Source organism: Crinia signifera, chromosome 12, assembly GCF_055691185.1.
Source record: "Crinia signifera chromosome 12, ASM5569118v1, whole genome shotgun sequence".
NCBI lineage: Eukaryota > Metazoa > Chordata > Amphibia > Anura > Myobatrachidae > Crinia > Crinia signifera.
In genome coordinates, this window is record NC_139228.1 from 44,697,682 (window position 1) to 44,724,300 (window position 26,619).

The following is a 26,619-nucleotide window of genomic DNA, read 5'->3' on the forward strand; positions in this document are numbered from 1 at the left end:
TATCGCAATGTCAACAGGATATGAGAAAGGGAAGAGAATAAAGTAAAATTATGCCCATCCGGATACTTGACTACATTCTAAATATGAAATCAAAACCTCCCTAACTGCCCGCTAGACCCAAAGTAAAGCCCCCCAGAACCCCCCACCCTGTATGACCTAACCCCAACTCTAGGTATACCTGGATCCCGATCAACTAACTAAGCTAACTAACTCTAATATCTACCCCACTATCTACAATATACTATAAGGAGGAGTAAATCAGTGGCCTTTAGCTAACACAGAGTTAAGCTAATACTTACCAGAAAATCTGATTTACCCCAACCACCCAACCACCCACCCACCCAACTAACTAACTAATGAGGATTATAGATCGGAGAACTGACAGGGGCTATATAAGACACATGAATTGACTGGGGCAAATATTTTGCACTTTTGGGCTAGCTAGCCCAAAGCTAGTAGCATGGGGCCATATACCACCAGGATAAAGAAATTAGGAATACACAACAAGCAGTAGGTTAATGGCCCTAATCAAAGCTGAGCTACCCCAACTCAGGTTGCAGATTTAGCGCACATAATGTAGAGATATACAGTATAATAAGAGGCTACATCAGAGGATATGGAAATCAGGCCGGCCAGGTTCTTAGTAATAGCAGTGTTAAGTATAATTATCTTCTATTAATCAGGCCAATATTCAGCTTCATTGAAGGACATAGACAGAAAGCCAGTAATGGCCCATCGCACATGAGGAAGAACAGGAGAGTAATCAGCATTTGTTCCATCACGATCCTGAGGATATTCAGATGAAGAGAAGATATATTGGAGCACAAAGTCCAGACACAAGCCGTGGAACCTAGGAGTTATATATATATTCTGGAGACAAACAGGAAAGGAGTCCTGGAGAATAAAGCAATCTGGGACAGTCTCACAACAGAGGATTGGACGAGGCCATCCCATGGGAGACAGCACTCCGTCGAGGTCAATATCCAGAGAGACAAAAGGAGCTACGCTACCAACATCCGGAGTTACAGAAGACCTCTCCACCTGGCAATCAGCAACAAAGAAAGTCTGGGACTCTGTCAATGTGCAATGTCTGGGCACAGAGCATATAGGCATGGGGGTCACATTATCAATTTTATTAATAATTCTCTGGGTGGACTCCTCAATAGCCTTAATGAGCATTTGTACAGAGGAAGGCATGCCTATGATATCAGCAGTATAGTCCTCCAGAGAAGTGCAAAGATTACTTGGTGGTGGCTAGCACACCTCCAAGCTTCAATTGTAGATAAGAATCAGTGTACCAGGCCAATGTAACAGGCACCGAAGAAGGCTGTGAATGCAGTGAATAATGGCACCTGATACTGCAGTGTCCCTCAGATCCAAGATGGCCGAAGCCTGCTCCCCGTTCCAGCAATGTAAGGCCGCGGTGTATCCGGAAAGTGGGGCAGAATCCCTCCACTCAGGTCCTCACAGGGCTCCGCATAAGGCACCAGACGTGTGAGGAGACTCCCAACAGCGCCACCGGTGCTCACCGCTGCAACCGTCCGACAGCCACAGCCGAAGTCACAGGAGGGGGGAGCGATCAAAGATGGCGCCCGGCAGCAGAGAGCAGGGAGGACCCAGCCCGCCGCCTCAGACCGTGCGGTCCAATTCGAAGGATCCCGCAGGGAGTCGTCGGGGGCAGAGCTTCAGCCCAGCAGGGTGCCGACAGAGAGGTCCGGGCAGGATATAAGAAGTGCGGCCGTCTGGAGCCGCAGTAACAAAATGGCGCCGGCTCGCCCCACGATCAAGGAGGCCCGCAGCGGCAGGCTGGATATCCCCTCAGCGGTCGCACGGAGCCGAGACCGGAAACAACCAGGATGGGCCAGGAGGCTTCCCCCACCAACACAGGTAGTCTGGAGAGGTGTAAGTGCGCAGGATGGGCTTACAGGATATTTGGAGTGGGGAGCAACAGGAGAGCACGTCCACTCACTTGCCCGCCAAAGCCACGCCCCCAAGTGCTGTCATCACTCTCCATTTTAGAGCTTTTTGAAACTTGATACATCTGACCCATTGTGACTATGCTTTTTCAGCAAAAAAAAGATAATAAAGATAAGTTTCTCACTCACACCTGTAGTGCACTCACACCAGATAACCATGGCTGGATGATAAAAGACTACAGAAGGTTGTTTTGAGGTTTTATTAGGCTTTATAGGAAAGATAGCTTGAGACATATGCTGAATGTCCTACCATATCTTTTGTATGACCAATAAGCCACAGGTAGCCATGGAGTTTGGAAACTGCCACATAAATTTCTGATTTGTAAAAACTGGTTTTGAGGTTTTCGATGGTACATTAACTGAAGCTTCTAAAATGAAAAGAGGTAATGTTGCCCATAGCAATCATTTAGCTTCTGTATCATTTTCTGGGGTGTAATAGACAGAATCTTATTGGTTGCTATGGGTAACATCCAGTGGCGGTTTTTACCTATGGGCTGCAGCCCCCCCCCCCCCCCCCCCAAGTAAAATCAGCCACTCTGTGGTCTGTGAGACTGCTCTGGCTTCACTGTAACCGGCAGTGACTTCCTATTGGAAGACCAACCTGCCAGTCACTCAAGGCAGTTCCCCCAGGGAGGTGGTGTTCCCTCCCTCCGGAATGCCTCTCTATGCACAGCTGCGGGCGCAAACTACAAAAACAGGTTCTGCACATGCACAGTACCGCAGACGGCGCATGCGCTGGACCTGGGACTGTCAATACAATTCTACAGGTCTGCTCCCGAAGCATCCCCATAGGCTGGGGGCAGCGCATACGTACTACCGAAGAAACTACCCCGCATGCGCCGGGCCCCCGTGACAATGATTGGGACAAGAAAATGGAGGCAGCGGTAGGGACCAGCAGTGGCGGGACCGGAGGGTGGCATCTCGGCAGCCCCTCTTCTCCAACGAGGTAAGAGCCGCCACTGATAACATCACCACTTTTACGTTTTAGAAGCTATAGTACATTTACCCCTAGGCATCTTTCTTTCATCTACACATCAGAGCACAAGAAATAATTTAGGTTTGTGTAAACGGTACCTTAGTAAATCTTCCTGCATAACAAAATTATTTGTTGAGACATTAAATATCAGCAGGACTGTTGGGATGGTTCATTAGGGTAATGAAAGTATCCAATGATAATTCACGGAAAAATACAACTGTTTTAAGAAATCTGGACATAACACACAATCTCTTGTTGCAGCGCACCAGTTTAATACCTCCACAAATAGGACAGCAGCACAATATATATGTCTCATCCTTGTGTGATAATTGTGACCACAATTGACATGTTTTTGTGAAAAGAGTGATGGGGTAGAACATCTAAAGTATACAAGAAAGAACATCATAACATTGTCGCATCATATTAGCCAATGGTAAGTAGTCCAGGAGAATAATATTTAAAGGTGGCTATAAACTGTGCAATAATCTCAAAGTTTAAGGCAACATCAGATAATCGGTCTGATGGAGAGTTTTACCCAGTCTATGGCCAGCATTATAAATAGATTGACTAGTGGGATGTACGGCAGTGTGTGTATTCGAACAAAGGAAATGTGTCAGTCTAATACTATATGGACAGTGTCTATATTTATCACACCACATAAGACAGGCGAAATCTAACCGCAATGACTGATTGTCCTTATCTCCCATAACTATGGGCTTCTGGGCTTGGAATAGTCTTTCTTACTATTATACTATATAATTACTTTAAACTGTTAAACCCCTTACACATGGTGAGATATTGTGATTTTGACTAGATGCACTGGAGTTTTTGTACTAAGCGATTTTGTCTAAACGAATGTAATGATATACTATGATCTAGTCAAAATTGCCTGGCCTGCTAGGAGATACTGACTAATAGCATCGGTATCTAATCAAGAGAATATCTAGGAGATTTTGGCTCATCTCAAAATCTCAACATGCTTACACCCCTTTAGAACTAAAAAATATCCAATTGAGTTTTGCCTATATTGACTCTGTAAATCAACATACACTAGTGACTAGTATCTACTTTTCTGGTGACCTGCAGGAGCTGTAATATTGCACTGATTTTTTTCTTTTTTGCTTTTATCCACGCCAACTTTGAAGACCAATGTCACAGCACACTTGTTTTGACCTTCAGCCAGTTGAGCAGAAGCCCTGTTTCAGGACAACCATTGTGGCTTCAAACCACATCTATGGAACTACAAACTCTTCCATCAATTTTAACTAAACATAGAATACAGCCCATCCATCAAAGTGTCATGCAAGCTGGAAAAGCAGCAATATCCATGATTTCAAGGCAATTTAGCAAAACAGAATCATACGAATTTTTATGACAGAATTAACATATGACAAAAAGAAACAGATTTTACTAATTTTTTTAAATAATGATCAAGGATTTAATTCATCTTGTTTCAATATCATTACAGAAAATGTTATGGTACAGAGTTCTTCAATATTTTCTTTGCTTTTTTTTCTCCACATGAATGCTGGTACACTGTAATCTGTACAAGATCAGTTTTTGATTTTTTTTTTTCTGTACATTTTTTTTTTTAATGTATTGGTTAAAAAGGCTCTCAGCACTTAAGGAAGCAATTTTTTTTTCAAAGAAAAGGTATTCAGTTACTGCCCAATAGTACTGAGCGGAGTGATGGCCAGGACGTATCTCCTTCCTTGTTAAGTAGGCAGAAGTCTTTATCCAGGGCCCAACCACTTTGCAGTTGGCACTGTGCACATCAACACATTATACAAGATAAAGAACAAGCAGCGCTCTTGTGTGAAGCGTTTATGAAGCATACTGATAAGGGAAACAGCAGTGTTATCTAAGCTAGTATAAATTAAGCAGACAGCCTTGTTTAAGAGCTTAAGTATTTGTACTTTAAGGATGAGAGAAACACAACTTTTGCAGGCATCTACTGCTGTCTACTAAAAGCTACCGCTATTAGACCTAGCATTATAACACACAAAGCAATTGCAATGAAGGAAAAGTTGCCTTATAATCAGAATAAGGTTTTATAACAGGTTTTTTTTTTATTTATTTTTTTGAAAAAAAAATGTAGGTTTATTTTTCTCCTCGAAGTCATTTATTTTTGTTGGTGTTGAAATTTTAGTTCGAGATGTTGACTACACTGATCAACTTTATCCAAATCATAAAAACTAGCTGTGCTGTTGCATATTACAGGATACAGTCAATAATATGTGGACATGCATCAAAGCTTCTCTCTTGCGGCTGCCATCATAGTCGCCCGATGACCATGACGTCCACCACCTCTCCCTTGTGAAGTTCCACATACTGCTCTGTCTTTGGAGGTAGCATCAACAGTCCATTGGCACTGCGCATACTCATCAGGCGACTGCTCATCTGATTACCTGTGAGTAATGTAGAGCACATTTACATCAGCACAATGTCCATTTGGTGGCCGTTTGGTGAACTACTGGGTGGGATGCGGTCATTTGGTCTACAGCATGATGGTCGACAGTCATTAGGTCAACACCATTAGGTCGACATGGGAAAAGGTCGAAAGGTCATTAGTTCGACAGTCAAAAGTTTGACATGGGGTTTTTCACTGTTTTTTGAGCCGACATGTGCCGACAGGCGGTATTTCATGCCCTACCATCCACTAGGGCATGGTGGGAGAATAAAATAGTGCCCGACACATTGCGAGCGCAGCACTTTAAACTGTGTCCATGTCGACTGTGTTGACATTCAGGTAAAAAAAAAACAGTGAAAATCCCCATGTCGACCTAGACATTGTCAACCTAATGACCTGTCAAACTAATGACCTGTCGACCTTTTCCCATGTCGACCTAATGACTGTCGACCATCATGCTGTAGACCAAATGATCCCAACCCCTACTGGGTATATCAATACAAACTATCACCACAATGCAATATATTAAAAATCTTAAGATAATTACATTTTACAATAATTAAATAAAGAAATATTTACATTAAAGCAGGGAAGGGGAACCTTCGGCCCTTCTGCTGTTGTTGAACTACAAATCCCAGCATGCCCTGCAACAGTTTTAGTATGGTTCCCCATCCCTGCCTTAAAGTTTATTACCACAATGTGTGCCTCGAACAATTCCAGATATAGCTGCTGATTCTCACCATCGCACAACCTTTAATTGGTCACAAATGACCAATGTTTTGGGGACTGCGCATGCCCCAAAGCCATAGTGCTGCATGTTACTTCAACCCAGGGCACATAGCAGCTTGATTAACGGTCTGCAGCCATTTGGGAGTGGAGACATGTCTGTTTCACAAAATGAGAACATGTCGTCTCCATTTTGTGGGACCAAGACCAGTGACCTGGACAAGAGTCTTTTGTGAGTGTTTTAAAATATATCTGAAATCTAAGCTATGGCTACAGTGAATCCATACTCTGGGCTCCATTACAGTTGGACTTTAGGCTATTCATTTTATGTAAGACAGCATTTCTATGCTGTGCATGCATTCATGTAGAGATCTGTGCATATAAATGGTTTATGCAGGGAGAGACTGAAGGAGGAGCAGGCAGGAAAGTAACAATTAATGTAATTCATGTGCAAACAATGACATTTGGTACATTCCTAAAGATGACCATACACTAGTGCAATTTGAGCCCTTTTGACAGGATTCAGATAGATCAGGCCAAGAAATTGGATGAAAAGTGTCAAATTTCATGTGTTTCAGATCCGATTCCGACCGGATATGTGGTCCTGAGTGCATCACATTGAAACCAGAGATTACAAGGGCTATAGATTTATAGGATTCCCACAGCCCTTGGGTGCTGGATGAATGCCCGACAGGGGGATCCCTACGGTCAGTATCCCAACGTCAGAATCCAACAGGGGGAATCCCAACTGACTATTTTCCCTTGTGGGGGTCCCCGACCCCCATAGAAGGAGAATGGAACCTGTGGCGAGCCACCGAGCCTGCAAGGGGATTTTTGTGCTTGCCCCCGTCGGAGCACCAGCAGTCAGGATTCCGACGTCGGGATACTAGCCGTTGGGATCCCCCTTGTCGGACCGCAATACCACACTCCAGCCATTCCTGGGATCGTATATGATACAGCGTATGCAAAAGGACCATATATGATATCGCATGCGATCCTGTTGACTGGGAAGCTGCCAGGTGGTTCAAGGGAAATATTATGAAACTTCTACCTCAGAGAAGTCACATACGTGTATGGGGCCTTATGATAAGTACTTACCAGTAATAGAAGGCTGTCCCAGATGTACAGGATGATGATCCCCAGTACTGTCTAGCACAGTGGTGGGCAACAGGTGGCCCGCGAGACGCTCAGGTCTGGCCCGCAGCACTGACCTCTATCACTATGACAAGTGGCCCAACTAGATGAGCCGCTTGTCAATTAACCGGCAGCTGCAGGGCTAAACGAAGTGCAGTGCCGCCGATGCCTGACTGCGCCCACTGTGCACAGCATTACTGAGAGTGTGGGAGGGAACGCGGTGACGCGGCAGCTGCCTCCCCGCCATTGGTTAGTGTGACCGCGTCCCCTCCCACACTCCCAGTAAAGCTGTGCGGGGCGGGAGCGGTCGGACATCGGCGGCACTGCATTTCTTTTAGCCCTGTGGCGTGACTGACGACTGCTAGCATCAGAAAGTCCTGCATGATCCTCCTGTCCTGGCTCCCCTCGCTCAGGCTCCCCGCAGACTGGTGGCTGCAGTTTTTTGGTGGGTGATGTTCTGATAGGGATGTGAAGGAAGTGCAGTTATGAGGGGCATGAATGAAATGTGAAGTAATTTTGGGTGATCAGAGGGTGCTCGCTGATAGGGGGTACAGTGGTGGGTAGGAAATGAGGGGGTTTGATGGGAATTTGCAGTGATGGGGATGCTATGAGGGATTGCGCAGTGATGGGGATGCTATTGGGGATTGCACAGTGATGGGGATGCGATGAGGGATTGCGCAGTGATGGGGATGCTATTGGGGATTGCGCAGTGATGGGGATGCTATGAGGGATTGCGCAGTGATGGGGATGCTATTGGGGATTGCACAGTGATGGGGATGCGATGAGGGATTGCGCAGTGATGGGGATGCTATTGGGGATTGCACAGTGATGGGGATGCTATGAGGGATTGCGCAGTGATGGGGATGCTATCAGGGATTGCGCAGTGATGGGGATGCTATGAGGGATTGCGCAGTGATGGGGATGCTATCAGGGATTGTGCAGTGATGGGGATGCTATCAGGGATTGTGCAGTGATGGAGAAGTGATGAAGGTGTGCGCAGTGATTGGTTTTGATGGTGGGGTGAGTGCCTATGTCAGATTGCTTTGTGCAGCGCACATCGCATTAACTATGGAAATAGTGACCCTTAACAATTAAAAGTAAGAAGCTGCTTCTGCCAGCCTATATTACGATATGTGAAAATATACTGTGTATGTGTGTGTATATATAATATATATATATATATATATACACACCGTATATATATATATATATAGACATACAAATACACACGTGTGTGTATGTGTATAATATATATATATATATATATATATATAAATATATATATATATATCTATCATATAATTTTATGTGCAGCCCTCGAATATTTACTGGAAGTGTGAAGCGGCCCCCCAGCCAAAATAATTGCCCACCCCTGGTCTAGCAGCTTCTGATTGTGTATAGTACTGCCACATAATGTCGGCCATCTATTTGCATTACCTAATAGATAATTTCATCACTGCGGAAAAGAAGATTCCCATTTCATTATTAAAGTACTAAATCAAAGATATAAAGGTGTTCATACTTTAGATTTTATATGAAGACTTTTGTGTTCATTAGTAATGGTCAAGACAACATTGTCTCAATATACAGATTGGAGATGATTCAGAGGTAGCGGCTGCAACTTTTACTGCAGCAGCTATTGTGTATTTATTGGAATCATCCTATTGAGATGCCCATCGGCAGATATAAGTAAAGAGACACATTACTGGCACAATATTGGTCACACCATAGCATATTGCACTTGCCATATGGCAGATGCATGATGTCTGACTCACTATGGCTGCTGGTGTCACCTCACACTTATATGCTGCTTCTGTGGGTACAAAGGCAGAAAAAGCACTGAGTGACATTAGCTATGCTTGCAGCTTGTGCCAATCCAAAACCCCAACATAGCACTTATCATAGGAGCACTGACCTGTACTTTGTGCCCAAGGCAGTGGCTCTTGGTGATGCCATGTTAGTATGCAGCGATGGTACTCTGGGCGTGGATCCAACTTTACATCACATGATAACTGTAATACAGAACATGAGTCAGGAACCACAAAATGAAAGCATTGCATTCCATTGGTCTGGTTTAACCTTTAACCCCCCTGCATCCCAGGCTTTTCTGCACCCCCCACCAGTCTCCCCTCTCCATCAAGACAGGCTTCATTATATACTGATAATATCCTAGGCTGCTTCCAGTCATTCTTTAACTTCATACAGTGATACATTCCTTTTATGTAATGTTACATAGAGATTGAACCATTTTATGTAAGTTTACACAGTGATGCAGCCATTTTATGTAATGTTACATGGAGGTGCAGCCATTTTATGTAATGTTACATGGAGATGCAACCATTTTAAGTAATGTTGCATGGCGATGCAGCCATTTTATGTCATATTACATCGAGATGCAGCCATTTTAGCAAATGATACACAGGGATTCAGACATTTTACAAAACATTATACAGTGATTCTGCCATTTTAAGTAATATTGCATAATGTAAAGATTAAGCCACCTTGAGTTCATACAGTGATGCAGCCATTTTATGTAAAGTTACACAGTAATGCAGCCATTATTTGCAACTTCACAAGGAGAAGCTGCCAGTTTACGTATCTTCACACAGTGATAAAGACTTTTTTTTTAATCCAAATTATTCCAAAAACCATAGTTTTAATAATGTACTTTTTTTGAGAAAGGCAATACTCTGGACATCTGTAACAGGCACTACTGGGGACATGATAAGTAACTGGCACTACTGGGGACATGATATGTAACTGGCACTACTGGGGACATGATATGTAACTGGCACTACTGGGGACATGATATGTAACTGGCACTACTGGGGACATGATATTTAACTCATGGTTGCCGACACTCCCCCATTTTGTGGGAGACTCCCGCTTCAGCCACCAGTACCCCAGTGCCCCACAAAGCCCTTCCAATCCCCCAGAATTCCAAAACACGGTCTGAAAAACCACACCGCGCATATGCTACTCTGGCGTGATGGGGAGGAGGTCAGCACTAGTATGCATAGTCCTATTAGAGCCGCCCAGCAGAGACTCAGCAACCAGGGAGACTTTACTAGCATCCCTGGCAGCAGCAGCAGAGCCCTCCCCTCTTCCCCTCAACTGGGACTGGGAGCTGCATGATGAAGACATCCAGGAGGAGGAGTGACGGGGAATAAGCAGCTGTGGGGAGATTGACAGCCCAGGGAGCTCGGAGGAGGAGCAGGAGTACTCCGTTCCCAGGTTAGTGGCAGTGCATGTGGTTCTTCCTCGGCAGCTTCATACTGGCTGGGACTGTGTTTAAACCGCTGTGTGTGTGTAGGCTGGTAGTGACCCCTGTGTGTGTGTGTGGGCTGGTAGTGACCCCTGTGTGTGTGTGTAAGCTGGTAGTGACCCGTGTGTGTGTAGGCTGGTAGTGACCCCTGTTTGTGTGTGCGGGTGTGCAGGCTGGTAGTGACTCCTGTGTGTGTGCAGGCTGGTAGTGACCCCTGTGTGTGTGTAAGCTGGTATTGACCCCTGTGTGTGTGCAGGCTGGTAGTGACCCGTGTGTGTGTAGGCTGGTAGTGACCCCTGTTTGTGTGTGCGGGTGTGCAGGCTGGTAGTGACTCCTGTGTGTGTGCAGGCTGGTAGTGACCCCTGTGTGTGTGTAAGCTGGTATTGACCCCTGTGTGTGTGCAGGCTGGTAGTGACCCCTGTGTGTGTGCAGGCTGGTAGTGACCCCTGTGTGTGTGTGTGTGTGGGGGGGGGCGCTGGTAGAGACCCCTGTGTGTGTGTGTGCAGGCTGGTAGTGACCCCTGTGTGTGTGTGTGTGTGGGGGGGGGCTGGTAGCGACCCCTGTGTGTGTGTGTGTGTGTGTGTGTGCAGGCTGGTAGTGATGTGTGTGTGTAGGCTGGTAGGGATGTGTGTGTGTGGGCTGGTAGTGACCCCTGTGTGTGTGTGGGGGGGGGGGGGCTGGTAGCGACCCCTGTGTGTGTGTGCAGGCTGGTAGTGATGTGTGTGTGTAGGCTGGTAGGGATGTGTGTGTGTAGGCTGATAGTGACCCCTGTGTATGTGGGGGGGCTGGTAGCGACCCCTGTGTGTGTGCAGGCTGGTAGTGATGTGCGTGAGTGTGTGTAGGTTGGTAGTGACCCCTGTGTGTGGAGGCTGGTAGCGACCCCTGTGTGTGTGTGCAGGCTGGTAGTGACCCCATTGTATATGTGTGTGCAGGCTGGTAGTGAGCCCTGTGTCTGTGTGTGTGTGTGTGTGTGTGTGTGGGGGGGGGGGGCTGGTAGCGACCCCTGTGTGTGTGTGCAGGCTGGTAGTGACCCCTGTGTATGTGTGTGGAGGCTGGTAGCGACCCCTGTGTGTGTGTGTAGGCAGGTAGTGACCCCTGTGTGTGTGTGTAGGCTGGTTGTGACCCCTGTGTGTGTGTGTGTGTAGGCTGGTTGTGACCCCAATAAAGTAAATTATCATTTCAATTATTCTTTACTATTTAAAATGGAGCCACAATGATACAATAGTGTGGGCCACATAACCATATAAGATCACATAAGCATTACAGCCTTATTCAGTACTGATCGAGTTTCCCGATTATTGGGAAGCTGTGTGCATGTAGGATCCGTTCTGCACATATGCTGTGATCACATCTCAGAAATGCAAACACCACTGCCTGATTGACAGACAGAGGTGTTCTCAGGGAAGGACAGGGGTGGGTGCAGATGGCATTTGGGAAACCAGTAGCATGTTACCCCCTCCCCTTTTTTTTTAGTTTACACATGCCACTACAGGATACCACACTGATCGGCTGGGCAAGGTGGAGCATGTCACGTCTACAACCTCCCTGAAACTAATTTTCAAAAGTAGGCATTGAATACCGCCCATTATGTAATCTCAAACACTGATACAGCCATTTTATGTGACTTCATAATATGATGCACTTGCTATATGTAACTTTCCATGGAGATGCAGTCACTTTATGTAACTTCTGTGATACAGCCATTTTATATCAAACACTGACACATATATAGCCATTTCATATGACCACAGAGTGGGCAGTGTAATAATACAATCCTTTTCTATGAGCACATAGCACACTGAAAGGGATACGGTCATTGGGTCTACAGCATGTTGGTCGACAAGCATTGGGTCAACACCGTTAGGTCGACATGGGTCAAGGTCAACATGGGTTTAGGTCGAATGGTATTAGGTTGACACAAGTATTAGGTCGACAGTATCTAGGTCAACATGGGGTTTTTCATTGTCTTTTGAGCTGACATGTGCCGACAGGCGGTATTTCATGCCCTACCATCCGTTAGGGCATTGTGGGAGAATAAAATAGTGTGCCCAGTGCAGCGAGGCACCGTGCCTGAAGCAATGCGAAGGGGAAACTGTGTCCATGTCGACATTTGGGTAAAAAAAAGAAAAATGAATAACCCCATGTCGACATTTTGACTGTCGACCTAGACACTGTCTACCTAATGCTTGTGTTGACCTATTGACCTAAACCCATGTCGACCTAATGCTTGTCGACCAAACGACCCCAACCCCACAGAAAATGGTATATCACATAGTCATTTTAGAAGCTTCTTGATATGTATATATATGTGACATTTTATTATAACCAGAACCAGGTTTCTATGGCAAAGCCTAGTATTGTGAATACTGCCTATTTGTGGCAGCCGTTGTAAATACCCTGGCTTTGATGATTGTAGGTCTTGGATCCAGAATTCCCTGCATCTTTCTTAGTGCTGGTACGACAAAAAGATTACAGGTAACTACTGCTGACACAGGGTTGCCTGTAATGAAGGGAGAGACAAATAACTTTAATCAGGATTTAGCTGTCAGCATAAAAGGATAAATCATGCTACAATGCTTTCTGGCATTAAATCATTAATCCATCATTGATTTTACAAAGCAGATAAATAGATTTTTCCTTAAACCTTGATTTTGCATAGCACATACTGTAGGACATTTCTACATAAGGCGAGGAGAGGGACTGGAGGGGGGGGGGGGGGGGGGTGTTTTATTTTTTACATAAATTGGCAGCGACTGATGCAAGGAGATATATTTGTCGGTACTTGTTTCCTAGCATGGCGCCCATCGCATACCATACTTAGTGGTGTGCGATGCAATATTCATGTTAAATTAACAGGAGTGCTATTACAATGAAATATCGCATAGCATTGCATGCCTGCAAATGGCATGCAAGGCGATTTTTAATTGTACAAGCACCCTGATGGGTGCTTACAATGTTAAATGCACCCCCATTATCAACGCCACCCCCCACTATCAATGCCAACCCGAAGTGTGGCGAGGGGCAGCGGTACGCGTCCTCCAACCTTTTCATACCCCCACTATCCATTCGGCGTGGAGTTGATTTTAGATAGTGTGGAGAGCGCAGTGAGCCACCAAGCCCGAAGCGTGGCGAGCGCAGCGAGCCCCACGAGGGTAAGCGGAATACGAGCCCGAAGCGTGGCGAGCGCAGCGAGCCCCGCGGAATACATGTAAGTAATCCGTGTGTGCTCGCCACGCTTCGGGCTTGGTGGCTCGCTGCGCTTGCCACACTATCTAAAATCAACTCCACTCCGACGTGGATAGTGGGGGTATGAAAAGGTCCGAGGACGCATACCGCTGTGCTCACCACGCTTCGGGTTGGCATTGATAGTGGGGGTGGTGTTGCCAATGGGGTGCATTTAACATTGAAAGCACCCATCAGCTTGTACAATTAAAAATTGCATTGCATGCCGCTATATTGCATGCGATGCAATTGTCTAAGATGTACTATGATCAAAATCGTGGGCGCCCTGCTAGGAAACAAGTACCCAATTGTTTATCTGATACCTCACAAGCAGCAACATTGCATAGTGTTTAATGAGCTATGAGGTGCGCAGGTGCATATTGCTGCTAATTGAATACCACCCCAATGCGCTTACAGAATGTTTGAGAATGTTACATTCATTGTATTAATCAGGGATTAAACTCAATGGGGTATATTCAATGGTCTTTAGTGAGCTGTGACGGCGAGCAGTGCTGATTCAACGCCGTTTCCACCTTGCTGCGTTTTTACAGCAAAGTGGAAATAGCGAGTGCGGACGCCAAAACGGCGAGGCTCGCGGCTAAATGCAGCCATCAGTGCCACTATTGCACGCTATGTGCCTGGTGTCGGTCTACAAAGTACCTTAAATATGCTTAATACTGTAAAACCCTGTATTTCAATAGAGATAAAAATCTGGAAAATGCAGCTATTTTTTTAAAATAGGAATCGTCCCAGTATTGTGTCCTATATGAGCAATCCATCTCCGCAGTTGTTATCTGTGCTGCATTGCTGGAACATTTCCTGATTGCTCAACATTTTCACATAAGAGGATTTCGGTCAATCAGAAGATTCTGACTGTACAGTATGTCTTGATAGAGGACTTAAGCTGCCAGAGACTCAGGCAATCAGTCTGGCCGCATCAGGCCAGACTGACCACATAAAACCGAAAATGGAGCTGTCCTACATGAAGAATCCAGAAATATCATTTGCTAACAGAGATACAACTAAAAATATATATTTTAAGCGCTTTTCTTGGTGCAATTTGTAGATTATGCATAGACAAGTACATAGATTACACAGACTAAAATTGCATTTTAGATCCTGTGCATGAAACCAGTAGACTTCAAAAAGAAAATAAATGAGGGGCGTGGCCTAGACTCCGGGCAGGGAAGACGTGTTCCTGCTGAGCTCCGGGTCTGGGCACCTCTATAACATCATTGGGCCGGACCTGGGAAGCTATTCCAGCACCCTGCCACCCCGGACTGTCCCCGGCGCTCACCTGGGGCTGGCGTTCCTGTCGGCGGAGACAGAGGGCGGCGCACACGTCGCACGCAGACCGCGGCCTTCCTGGTGTACGGGAGCCGCGGCCTGGATTTCTGGAATCCCGCGGACCCGCGGCAACGCAGCTATCGGAGCCGCAGGCATCAGTCGGCGCCGTGAGACCGGGGTGAGTGTCAGCCATCTCCCCCGCTGTCTCCCCCGGCTCCCTCCCGCTACGATAACCGGCAGACGGGGGCGCTCAGTCCCCCATCAGTGCATGGGCTGACGGCCTGGTCAGACCCTGGAGCTGCGGCAGGGGTGAGGGATCCCTCCATCCCCCCTCACCCTCTGACCCCCCCTCAACTTACCTGGAGCTGTGATTGCGGGGCACACATAAGCCCCCCCCCCCACCTTGTGGACTGTGACAGTGGGGCCTGCAGGACCGGATAGGTCAGGGCACCTGGAATCCAGCACAGACACCAGCACCACTGTGGGGTGATTGACAGCTCCTGACAACACCTTGGGGCTGCTGTGGACATATGTAGCATTGGGGGCAAGCACCTCCAGAACTGTATGTGTTTTGCCCCGCTCCCCCCTCCCCCTCTCATTGTCTGCATACCCCTTCATACTCCCTGCTAGCCTGAGGCACCCCCTGGCTGACAGTTAACCCCTCACCTGAATGCCCCGATAGTAAAAAGACACACTGCAATATTAAACTACTGGACTTGCTTAACTGGCCGGCCTTATTCCCCTCCATCCTACACCTGACAGCCTAGCTACCCTTTGTGGAGCTCCTAATTCACCACACCCCTTGGTCGCTGTGCTAGGGCGGCTGTAGAGTGGGCCGCTACTGCCTTGAAGAGCGGTGTCGGCTGAAGTACACGCCACTGCCCACCGCAACCTGCTGCGTTGCTGAGCTGAGGGCTGCAAGATTCCTTCCCTTCTTCCCCTCCTAATCTTTTGTCAACCACTGGTTTTGCCCATTTATAACCGTTCTGCTACTCTGCCCCTGGCGGCTCGGCCTGCTGCTGGTCACGGACCCGCTAGCCCGTCAGGTCGCAAATTCATCACAAGATTAGATTCCATCCTCTTAATCACCTTATACTGCTAGGTCAACATATGCCTGGAATGGATAAATTTGTGGCTAAGCCCCAGAGGGGCTCGAGGAATCTACAGCAGGGAAAAGGCCGAGTTAAAGATGTCACCCCTGGGTCCTCTCCCGAGTCCCGCCCTCCCGGCGCGGGACCCTCCAAGGCCGTTGGCGACTCTGACCCCCCATCTCCCCTTCTCCGGGACCTGGTCTCAACCAACGAAATTACGTCCATATTGGCCTCCCTCCTGGACCAGAAATTGACACCGCTCAAAGAGTCAATAGATTCCGCCCTTGCACAAATTATCCAACACGACCAACGCTTAACCGAGGCAGAACAGAGAATATCTGATCTGGAGGATGAACTGAACACCACCAAAGCCACTGTCTCCTCGCAGGAAAAGCTATTGTCTTCCATTCACGACAAGTTGGAAGATTTGGAAAATCGAAACAGGAGAAATAACATCAGGATCATCGGCATTCCGGAGAGTGTCAAGGCCGCGGCCCTCATGCCCCTTGTCTCCGAGTGGCTGCCGCGCACTCTGGGCTGCGTTTCACCAACCGGTGAGATCAAGGTAGAAAGAGTACACCGGATCGGCCCAGATCGACAACAATCCAGGGACAGGCCTAGGCCAGTCATTCTTCGTATCCTGAACTATGCCGACAAAGTTGCCCTAATGGATGCCTATAGGAAATGCTCAAATCTGCAATATGAAGGAACTAAACTGCTGCTCTTTCAAGATTTTTCTTATCTTGTTGCGATGAGAAGAAGAGAATTTTCTCCAATTTGCAAGAAGCTGTTTGAGTTGAATTATCGTTTTGCTCTACTCTATCCAGCTAAACTCCGAGTCTTCCATGATGGCAAGCCCTACTTTTTGGACACCCCACAGTCTGCACAAAATTTTGTTGACTCTTTGTCCTCGCAGGCTTCTTCAAATATGGACGATGCAGACTGAGCCTGTGAGTATAGGCAGTTGCCTCACCCATCACTCCTGATAAGTTCATACCTACAGGACTAATAATCTACCACCGATATCTTCTCTTTTATACATGTTTGCTACGTTATATGCTTGTTTCTGCTAATCTTGGTGGCTGGCCTGGACTTGTTTGTGTTCCAGACCACCTTACCAATTACCAAACTAGGAGGGCTATACTTGATGCAGGGGGCTCGGTGGATAGGGCTGCGGCACCCTGCTGGTGTGGGACTTCCACAGTGTGCACTGGCCTCGGTGGCGTTGCCCGAGCCCTGACTCCCTAGTCTCCCCTCAGGTACTTAGTTGTAAACTATCTTTTATGTTGGTCATTACGGCCAGCTATTTGGGTCTTTAAAAATGTTAAAACGTTTGTGGTTTCCATAACCTTTTTATTTTGGTTCGATGGTGCAGGTTATATGTTACATGACACGGAATGGTGCTATGAATCATCTCTGCTCCCCTATAGTCTGCTCGCTGGGACAGGCTGGGGACTCTATTTAGATTTATTGATTAATACCCATAAGGCTAGGGCTGGAATAGGCTAATGGCACACACTACGCCTTATTGTTCAACTAGAACACAATCCACCTTGAAGTTTGTATCGTGGAATGTGGAAGGGTTGAATTCACCGGTTAAAAGACGTAAAGTAGTCAAACATCTGAAACGTATACGTCCAGATGTGGCCTTCTTACAAGAGACGCACTGGGACGCCAAAGATCCCAACGTGCTTAGAGACTCTTGGATCGGTGAATTTCGGGCTGCCTCATTCTCGGCTAAGCGTAGAGGTGTCTTAATACTATTTAGAAAACATTTACCTTATACGATTAGGGATACATGGTCTGATCCAGAAGGCCACTTTTTGTTCATCAAGATCGAGATATGTGGTTCTCCATACACGTTAGCCACAATTTATGCTCCCCCTAGTCCTAATGCCCCCTTTTATACTTCATTATACACCAAATTATTGTCTTGGCGGGAAGGGGAACTGATAATGGGTGGGGACTTCAATAATGTATTGTCAGAGGGGCTGGATAGGTCGGGATGACGTGTTGGGGCTAGAACGAGCGCTTTCTCCTCCCCCCTTTCCCTGCTTCTTGACTCACTGGGTTTGTGTGATCCCTGGAGATGCCAACACCCTACCTCCCGGGAATATACATTTTATTCTCACCCTCACGACACGTCTTCACGCATTGATTTTTGGCTGATTGCTACCTCCCTATACCAACGTGTGTTGGAGTCAGGTATAGGTCCAATAGATCTGTCGGACCATGCCTGGATTTGGTTCACACTAACTCTAAAACATCCCCTTACTACCTCATACAACTGGAGGTTTCCCTCCTACCTGGCCCACTCATCAGACTTTAAATTGCATTTACAGCACGCCTTTTCCACTTATGCCTCAGATAATGCCCAACATCTAGATGATATCCACCTGTTTTGGGCAGCGTCCAAACCGGTGGTTAGGGGCCAGGTGATGGAGTATGTAGCCAGGAGACGCAAAAAATTAAACACTGCCATTACTGAGCATGGTAGCCGCCTATCTAAAGCCTACAATGATCTACTTCTTCAAAATTCTGACACAGCCAAGACGGTATATATGGAGGCCAAGCGGGCATACGACTCCTTGTGCACAGAGAGAGCCCAATTTTCTTATGATATCTCACGCAACAAATTTTTTCGTAGCTCCAACAAGACGGGGAGACTGCTGGCCAACTTGGTGCGCTCGCAATTCACCCCCCTACATATTCTCCAGATAACCACCCCGAGTGGATCCTTAGCTGCTGACTCTAGAGAAATCTCGATAGCATTTCAGGATTACTATAAAAGCTTATATACGGCCCCTATTGACAAGCCCCTAGAGGGCCTACATTTCCTGCAGCAAGCTCAACTACCCAAGCTGACAACAGAAGAAAGTGAGTCCCTTAGTGCCCCCATATCAGAACCAGAGTTGTCAGCGGTCATTAAATCCTTAAAAAAAGGCAAGTCCCCGGGCCCCGACGGCTTCAGTGCCGAATATTATCAGATAATGAAAGATGGTTTGATCCCTCATCTTCTCCCCTTATATAACTCTATGCTGCAGGGCCGCCCACCACCCTTAGACTTCACAGCCGCTCGCATTGTCGTATTCCCAAAACAGGGAAAGGATCCTTGCCTTGTGCAATCGTATCGCCCTATATCGCTTTTAAATCAAGATCTAAAAATCTTTACTGCACTGTTGGCCAGCAGGCTCCAACCGATTCTGCACAGGATTTTACATCCGGCTCAAAACGGCTTTGTGAAGGGCCGCACCTCTGTGCACAACATTCGTACACTGGCAGCGGCACTAACACAGTATAGACACCTGAAAAACCGAGAAGCGATAATAGTCAGCTGTGACGCTGACAAAGCGTTTGATCGCGTCTCCTGGTGCCATCTCCTAAGACTATTCGAGGTGCAAGGCTTCGGGGGAAAATTTATAAATGTTTTCAAAATGCTGTATGCCTCCCCTGAGGCCTATGTAACAATAAATGGTCTGAACTCACCCTCGTTCAGGCTAGCCAGGGGGACACGCCAAGGCTGCCCGCTATCCCCTTTGCTATTTAATATAGCACTTGACCCCTTGATACGCACCTTTTTACGGGAACCCTCCTGGCGTGGCCTGGATTTGGGTGGGTCGGAGGTGAAGGTGTCTGCCTTCGCTGACGACCTCCTCTTATACATTAGTAACCCTAGAGTTGCCCTTCCTGGACTGCGATCAATCCTAAACACCTTTCGTGATATTTCTGGCTTTATGGTGAACTACCAGAAGACCGAAGCGATGGCCATTTACTCTGAGGCCCGTGCGGGTTGGGGGGATACCTTCCCTTTTCGATGGAATACTGATTACCTAACGTATCTTGGCCTACGTTTCTCGAATAACATATCAGATGCATATAAATTAAATTATTCCCATTCTATTTCTCAAATGCTTGCGGACTTTCAAAGGTGGAAACACCTGCCGCTATCGTATTTGGGACGTAGCAATCTGTTTAAAATGGTTTCATTCCCCAGACTTTTGTATGTGGTCCAGATGCTTCCCTTCTTGTTAAAAGACCAAGATATCTCGAACATTAATAGAGCCCTCACTAAATTTATTTGGGCAGGTAAACGACCCCGTGTTTCTCAACTGAAACTTCAGCAACCGCCGTTTAACGGAGGTATCAATTTGCCTTGTATTCAAGATTATGCCCTTGCAGCCAATCTACGCTATGCGCTAGACTGGGTGAGCAATACAAACAATTACACCTATAGATCCTTAGACCAATCTTTTCTTCAGGGATGCACACTAGACGCACTCCTCTACATGCCACCCTCGCTGGCACCACCCTCTGTCAAAGAGAACCCATTAATCTACACCCCCTACCTTGCATGGCGCACCACACGTCGGCGGCTGAATTTACCAACAAACATATCTTTACATACGCCATTGATTCATAACTGCGATTTCCAGAGGGGGAGCCCAGACCCTATTTTCTTTACTTGGCATCTCCAGGGACTACGCTCTTTATATCAATTTTTAGATACAGATTATGCCACACCTCTTACCCTCTCCCAGCTAAAAGACCGCTACCCGCAGCTGCAGATCCCCCTGTTTGCATACTTCCAGGCTCGGAGCTATGTAACTAAGAGTGTCACAAAATTACACAGGGAGGGCTTGGACAGGGCGTTTGACCTCATGATTATTTACCGTAAGGGCGAACCGATACCTACCTCTACTCTCTACAACCATATACGCATCAACCTTGACCTAACCAAAGTTAAAAAGGGGTTGACGCACTGGAATGCCGTTTTCCCAGAGATCCCAATCCCATCCATTATCAAAGCCACGTTGTCTATAAACAAACTACTCGTATCGGCATCCTATGCCGAAATGCAGTTTAAAATCCTGCATAGGGCCTACTACACGCCCAAACATAGGTTTCTGATGGGTATAGCGGATAACTCTAACTGCTTTAAATGCGGATCCCCAGAAGCGGATATTTATCATTGCTTATGGTCATGTGACGTAATACAATCCCACTGGCTTGAGGTTCAGGGCTATATTAATAATGTTTTACAGATACCCTTCACCATGACACCCTCCTGGGCGTTCTGGAACATACACCCGCAGGGCTCACACACTCCCCTCACTCGAGGCAATAAATGCCTTCTAGCTAAAATTGCAGCTGCCACAAAAAAAACTATCCTTTCCCAATGGATCCACTCAGTCACTATTCCTCTACAACTTATGCTCCCGAGACTAAAATATTTGTATCAGATGGACTGGATCGAGTGTCTACTCGATGCAGAATCCAGGGCCTCAAAATTCTTCAATACCTGGCTACCGTTTGTACAATCCCTTCCCAATCATGAAAAAGATCGGGTAAAACAGGCAGTCCAGCTCACCACTTGGTACAACCTGGCCACCCTAGAAAGGGGACACCCCCCTTTCTAATCCACTGCTTGACGGCCTGCCCCCAACACCGGATTACTTAAGGCTCAAACTGCCGTACTATGTTTGATATAACCTCTATTCAGATCTTACCGTGTTTCACTGTCAAATATTGTGCAGCAATACTCTCCGTCTACCCAACACAAGCCTCATGTCCCACGCCACCTTAATAGTAGACTATTACCTCATGTATATGGGCATAACTAGTGGATGTGTTCTCTTATACGATTAACAGTGTGCCTTTTGCCAAAACATGTCTATGCACCATTTCGTTATCTTTTTGTTATATGCTTGATTGTCAAATTTAATGTACCTCTTGTGAACCATAACTGCTTTATCCCAATAAAAATATTTAAAAAAAAAAAAAAAAAAGAAAATAAATGCTTTTAGAGCATAGATACCGAGTTTGTATAGATTGTGGCATTTAAATCACTTCTTCACAGATTATACCCTCCCTCCCCACTACCCCCGTACAGTTGCAGCCCTGCCAGGAAATGGGCTATAGGTTACAATAAACTGATTTCACATTCATACCGATTCGCTGCACGCAGTCATTTATTCTGCTTACCTGGGAGTGCAAATATGATTTTTCTTACACCATCAATATCCAAAGTAGCAAAGGTGGTTGGCAGACTGCAAGACAGAGGTGAGAAAGTTACTGGTGAGCACTTGATTGGGAAATCTTGTATAGAAAAAGCATTATGAAGATGTTTTTTCCATTATCCTTTCCTAGATTTCTCCTAAATGTCAATACATCACATGACAAAAAAGCCTAAACAGTCCATTTCTTTCCCCTAAAAAAGTACCAACTAGCACAATATACAGTGTATAACTAGGTGGTTTGGTTTCTGGGTCTCTCTCTGCCCTCACCGGGGGCTTATTACACCTTTATTAACATCTACAAATACAGCAGAAAGGTCATTATTTGCCTGCTGAGAACATGAATTACAAAGGAAACTTCAACAGAAGAAGGCCTTACCCTGGCTTCATAAACACTCGGCCAAAGTGGATTTGTGCATGGAGATCAATATCCAGCACCTGCTTAAGGTAATCCTATTGGACAAGAGGAAAATATCAATAACTGCAGGTTAAAACAAACATCTTCCTGTAATATTTATATTATCCCACAGTCAACCCAATACCCTTCTCTAGAATTAGAAGGAGGTTCTGGTGTCATTCCTGGGTGTCAGCATCTGGTGGAAGGTCTTCCACTGCTACCATATCTCATTGTTCTTTCATATCTCTCTGTAACCTGGGATATGGTTAGTATGTAAAGGCGGTCAGGATGTTAACACTGGTTGGAAGACCGGTGCCAGGATGCCAAGATCACTCACAATGCTGGTCCCAGAATACCTACTGGTCATAAGTATGCTGGGGATGGTTAGGGTTATGCTGTGTGTGTGTGTGTGTGGGGGGGGGGGGGGGGTAGGCTGGGAAGGTTAGGGGTAGGCTGTGGGGGGTGGGCAGTTAGGCACTAAGGGGGAGGGATAGGCTACAAGCGGGGAGAGTTAGCATAAATTGCTAAAAGGTGTCAGGATCTTCACTATTGGGATGTCACTGTCTGTCTTCTGACTGCTGGCATTTTAAGTACCAAGCCTGACACTATCCCATCATCCTAACCATTCCAGACCACAGTAAAAAATCTGTATAACCATACTATGCAGCCAGTATCTGCATAAAAACACCACACTGTTACTATCTGCACAACCATCCCACACATCCAGTGTCTGCACAACCATACCACACATCCAGAGTCTGCACAACCATACCACACATCCAGTATCTGCACAACCATACCACACATCCAGAGTCTGCACAACCATACCACACATCCAGAGTCTGCACCACCACCACACATCCAGAGTCTGCACAACCACACCACGCATCCAGAGTCTGCACAAACATACCACGCATCCAGTATCTGCACAACCATAGCACGCATCCAGTGTCTGCACAACCATACCACGCATCCAGTGTCTGCACAACCATACCACGCATCCAGTATCTGCACAACCATACCACACATCCAGTGTCTGCACAAACATACCACGCATCCAGTATCTGCACAACCATAGCACGCATCCAGTGTCTGCACAACCATACCACACATCCAGTGTCTGCACAACCATACCACGCATCCAGTGTCTGCACAACCATACCACGCATCCAGTATCTGCACAACCATACCACACATCCAGAGTCTGCACAACCATACCACAAATCCAGAGTCTGCACAACCATACCACACATCCAGAGTCTGCACAACCATACCACACATCCAGTATCTGCACAACCATACCACACATCCAGAGTCTGCACAACCATACCACACATCCAGTATCTGCACAACCATACCACACATCCAGAGTCTGCACAACCACACCACGCATCCAGAGTCTGCACAAACATACCACGCATCCAGTGTCTGCACAAACATACCACGCATCCAGTGTCTGCACAAACACACCACACATCCAGTGTCTGCACAAACACACCACACATCCAGTGTCTGCACAAACACACCACACATCCAGTATCTGCACAACCACACCACGCATCCAGAGTCTGCACAAACATACCACACATCCAGTGTCTGCACAAACACACCACACATCCAGTGTCTGCACAAACACACCACACATCCAGTGTCTGCACAAACATACCACACATCCAGTGTCTGCACAAACATACCACGCATCCAGAGTCTGCACAAACACACCACGCATCCAGAGTCTGCACAACCACACCACGCATCCAAACATACCACGCATCCAGTGTCTGCACAAACACACCACACATCCAGTGTCTGCACAAACACACCACACATCCAGTGTCTGCACAAACACACCACACATCCAGTGTCTGCACAAACACACCACACATCCAGTGTCTGCACAAACATACCACACATCCAGTGTCTGCACAAACACACCACACATCCAGTGTCTGCACAAACACACCACACATCCAGTGTCTGCACAAACACACCACACATCCAGTGTCTGCACAAACATACCACACATCCAGTGTCTGCACAAACACACCACACATCCAGTGTCTGCACAAACACACCACACATCCAGTGTCTGCACAAACACACCACACATCCAGTGTCTGCACAAACACACCACACATCCAGTGTCTGCACAAACACACCACACATCCAGTGTCTGCACAAACACACCACACATCCAGTGTCTGCACAAACACACCACACAACCAGTGTCTGCACAAACACACCACACAACCAGTGTCTGCACAACCATACCACACATCCAGTGTCTGCACAACCATACCACACATCCAGTGTCTGCACAACCATACCACACATCCAGTGTCTGCACAACCATACCACACATCCAGTGTCTGCACAACCATACCACACATCCAGTGTCTGCACAAACACACCACACATCCAGTGTCTGCACAACCATACCACACATCCAGTATGATGGGAACCCACAAGCCCTGGTTTTGCCTATTAGATTAGCCACAAGTAATTTGGATTTTTCTTGGACCATCAATCCCAGGCACTCCTGTAAGTGTTCTGAGGCACCACAGGCACACAGTTTAGAAACCATTGCCATAAGGATATCTGATCTACATAGGAGAGGTGTTAATTCTATGCACAACATTTAATAATGTCACAGGATGGACAGGAATCTTCTAGGTGGCAATACTGTATTAGGCAACATCATATATACTGTTATTTATCCTTTATCAAACTGTATGAAAATATATACAACTGTAAATCACACCTTTTATTCAAATTAGACATATTTGATTTTTGAAAGATAAAACTTAATGGTTACCATTTGCTAAGCAATTTACTTAGGTGCGGCTATTGCCATCTAATGGTGAGGCAAGACAATGCTAGCACTCATCTTCAAGTGCATAATGAAGCGCGGAGGTCAAATAAACCCTACAGTTTAATTCATCTGCTCATTTCTCCTCCAAGCTTCATTAAATAATCTATTTCAGCTCTGGTAAGTTTCATTATGTCATTGCCTTAAGCTTTTCTGGGTAGAAACCTCAATCCTAATGATAATCATGTAAAAATCAAATCATGGCATATACCATAAATAGTTCAATATGAAATATACAACAGCACTTTGTATATAATCTCACACGCCATCTGTTTAACCCCAAAATGTTATTGGAAGTACATATAAATATTATAAAAACTTGTTAATCTCTCATCTGTTTGCAGAATTAACCCTACCCAAAAAGGACGGCATCAATCCGATTGATATACCATGGTCTGTTTTCAGATTTTACAATCTTCAATAACAATTATACTTGTTGGAAATTCAGATACACACAGTCATCATGTGTTTTACAGTATACTGTACTCCAATAATATTTTACGGACCACAAATAAATGGTGTGTGTGAGAGGATATCAAGTGTTGGATATTTATAGTATAATGTCACATTTACATGACTGCCACATGTGGTGTAGTATTGTATCTATTTAAATAAAGGTGTATTGATACAAAATTCTAATGTATAGATATAGAATTGCCAATCAGATGTTAGAGCTGTAAATATCTTTGTTAAATTGGTTATATTGGGTCTGTAGTTGACAATATTCATTTGGCAGCTTTTATTATTTAAATTGTTTTATTATTTATATCATTTATATAATATATATGCCCTTTCTTAGTGCCTTGGGACTTATGTTCACTTGAAGGACCCACAAACACTTGGACCCAAGTATCTGGCCACACCCATGTTTAGTTCAAGTATTAAATGCAGGTGTTTCAATTAGACCCGTTGCCAATGGTGTAAAACATTAAGCAGCTAGCCATGGAGTCTCCATTTGTAAACATTGGTGATACAAAATGGGTTGTTCTGAAGAGCTTAGTGACTTCAAAGGTGGTACTGTGATAGTATGCCACCTTTGCAATAAGAAGGTTCGTGCTGAATATTCCAAAGTCAAATTGTAGTGATATTATTAGACAGCGAAAGCATTTAGAAACAATAGCAACTAAATCACGAAGCGGAAGGCCACGTAATAACAAAGAGCGGGGTCAAATACTGCTAAGGCTCATGATGCGTAAAAGTGGCCAATGATCTGCTAATCCATAGCTGAAAAATTCAGAAATTCAACTGCCAT

General features: G+C 45.9%; 1 protein-coding gene across 37 annotated transcripts in view; it reads right to left on the minus strand.

Moving 5' to 3' along the window:
- Nucleotides 1-3,202: 3,202 nt before the first annotated feature.
- GPHN (gephyrin) overlaps nt 3,203-26,619 on the minus strand; it is a 435,418-nt gene continuing 412,001 nt past the window's right edge. For all 37 annotated transcript variants that reach the window (XM_083166733.1, XM_083166721.1, XM_083166724.1 and 34 more), the window contains 5 exons: nt 22,481-22,554; nt 22,070-22,134; nt 12,884-12,987; nt 9,138-9,234; nt 3,203-5,360 (listed from right to left, as the gene is read on the minus strand). In XM_083166733.1, coding sequence (XP_083022859.1) covers nt 5,227-5,360; nt 9,138-9,234; nt 12,884-12,987; nt 22,070-22,134; nt 22,481-22,554 — 474 coding nt within the window. In that variant the 3' untranslated portion in view covers nt 3,203-5,226. The remainder of the gene's footprint in view (nt 5,361-9,137; nt 9,235-12,883; nt 12,988-22,069; nt 22,135-22,480; nt 22,555-26,619) is intronic.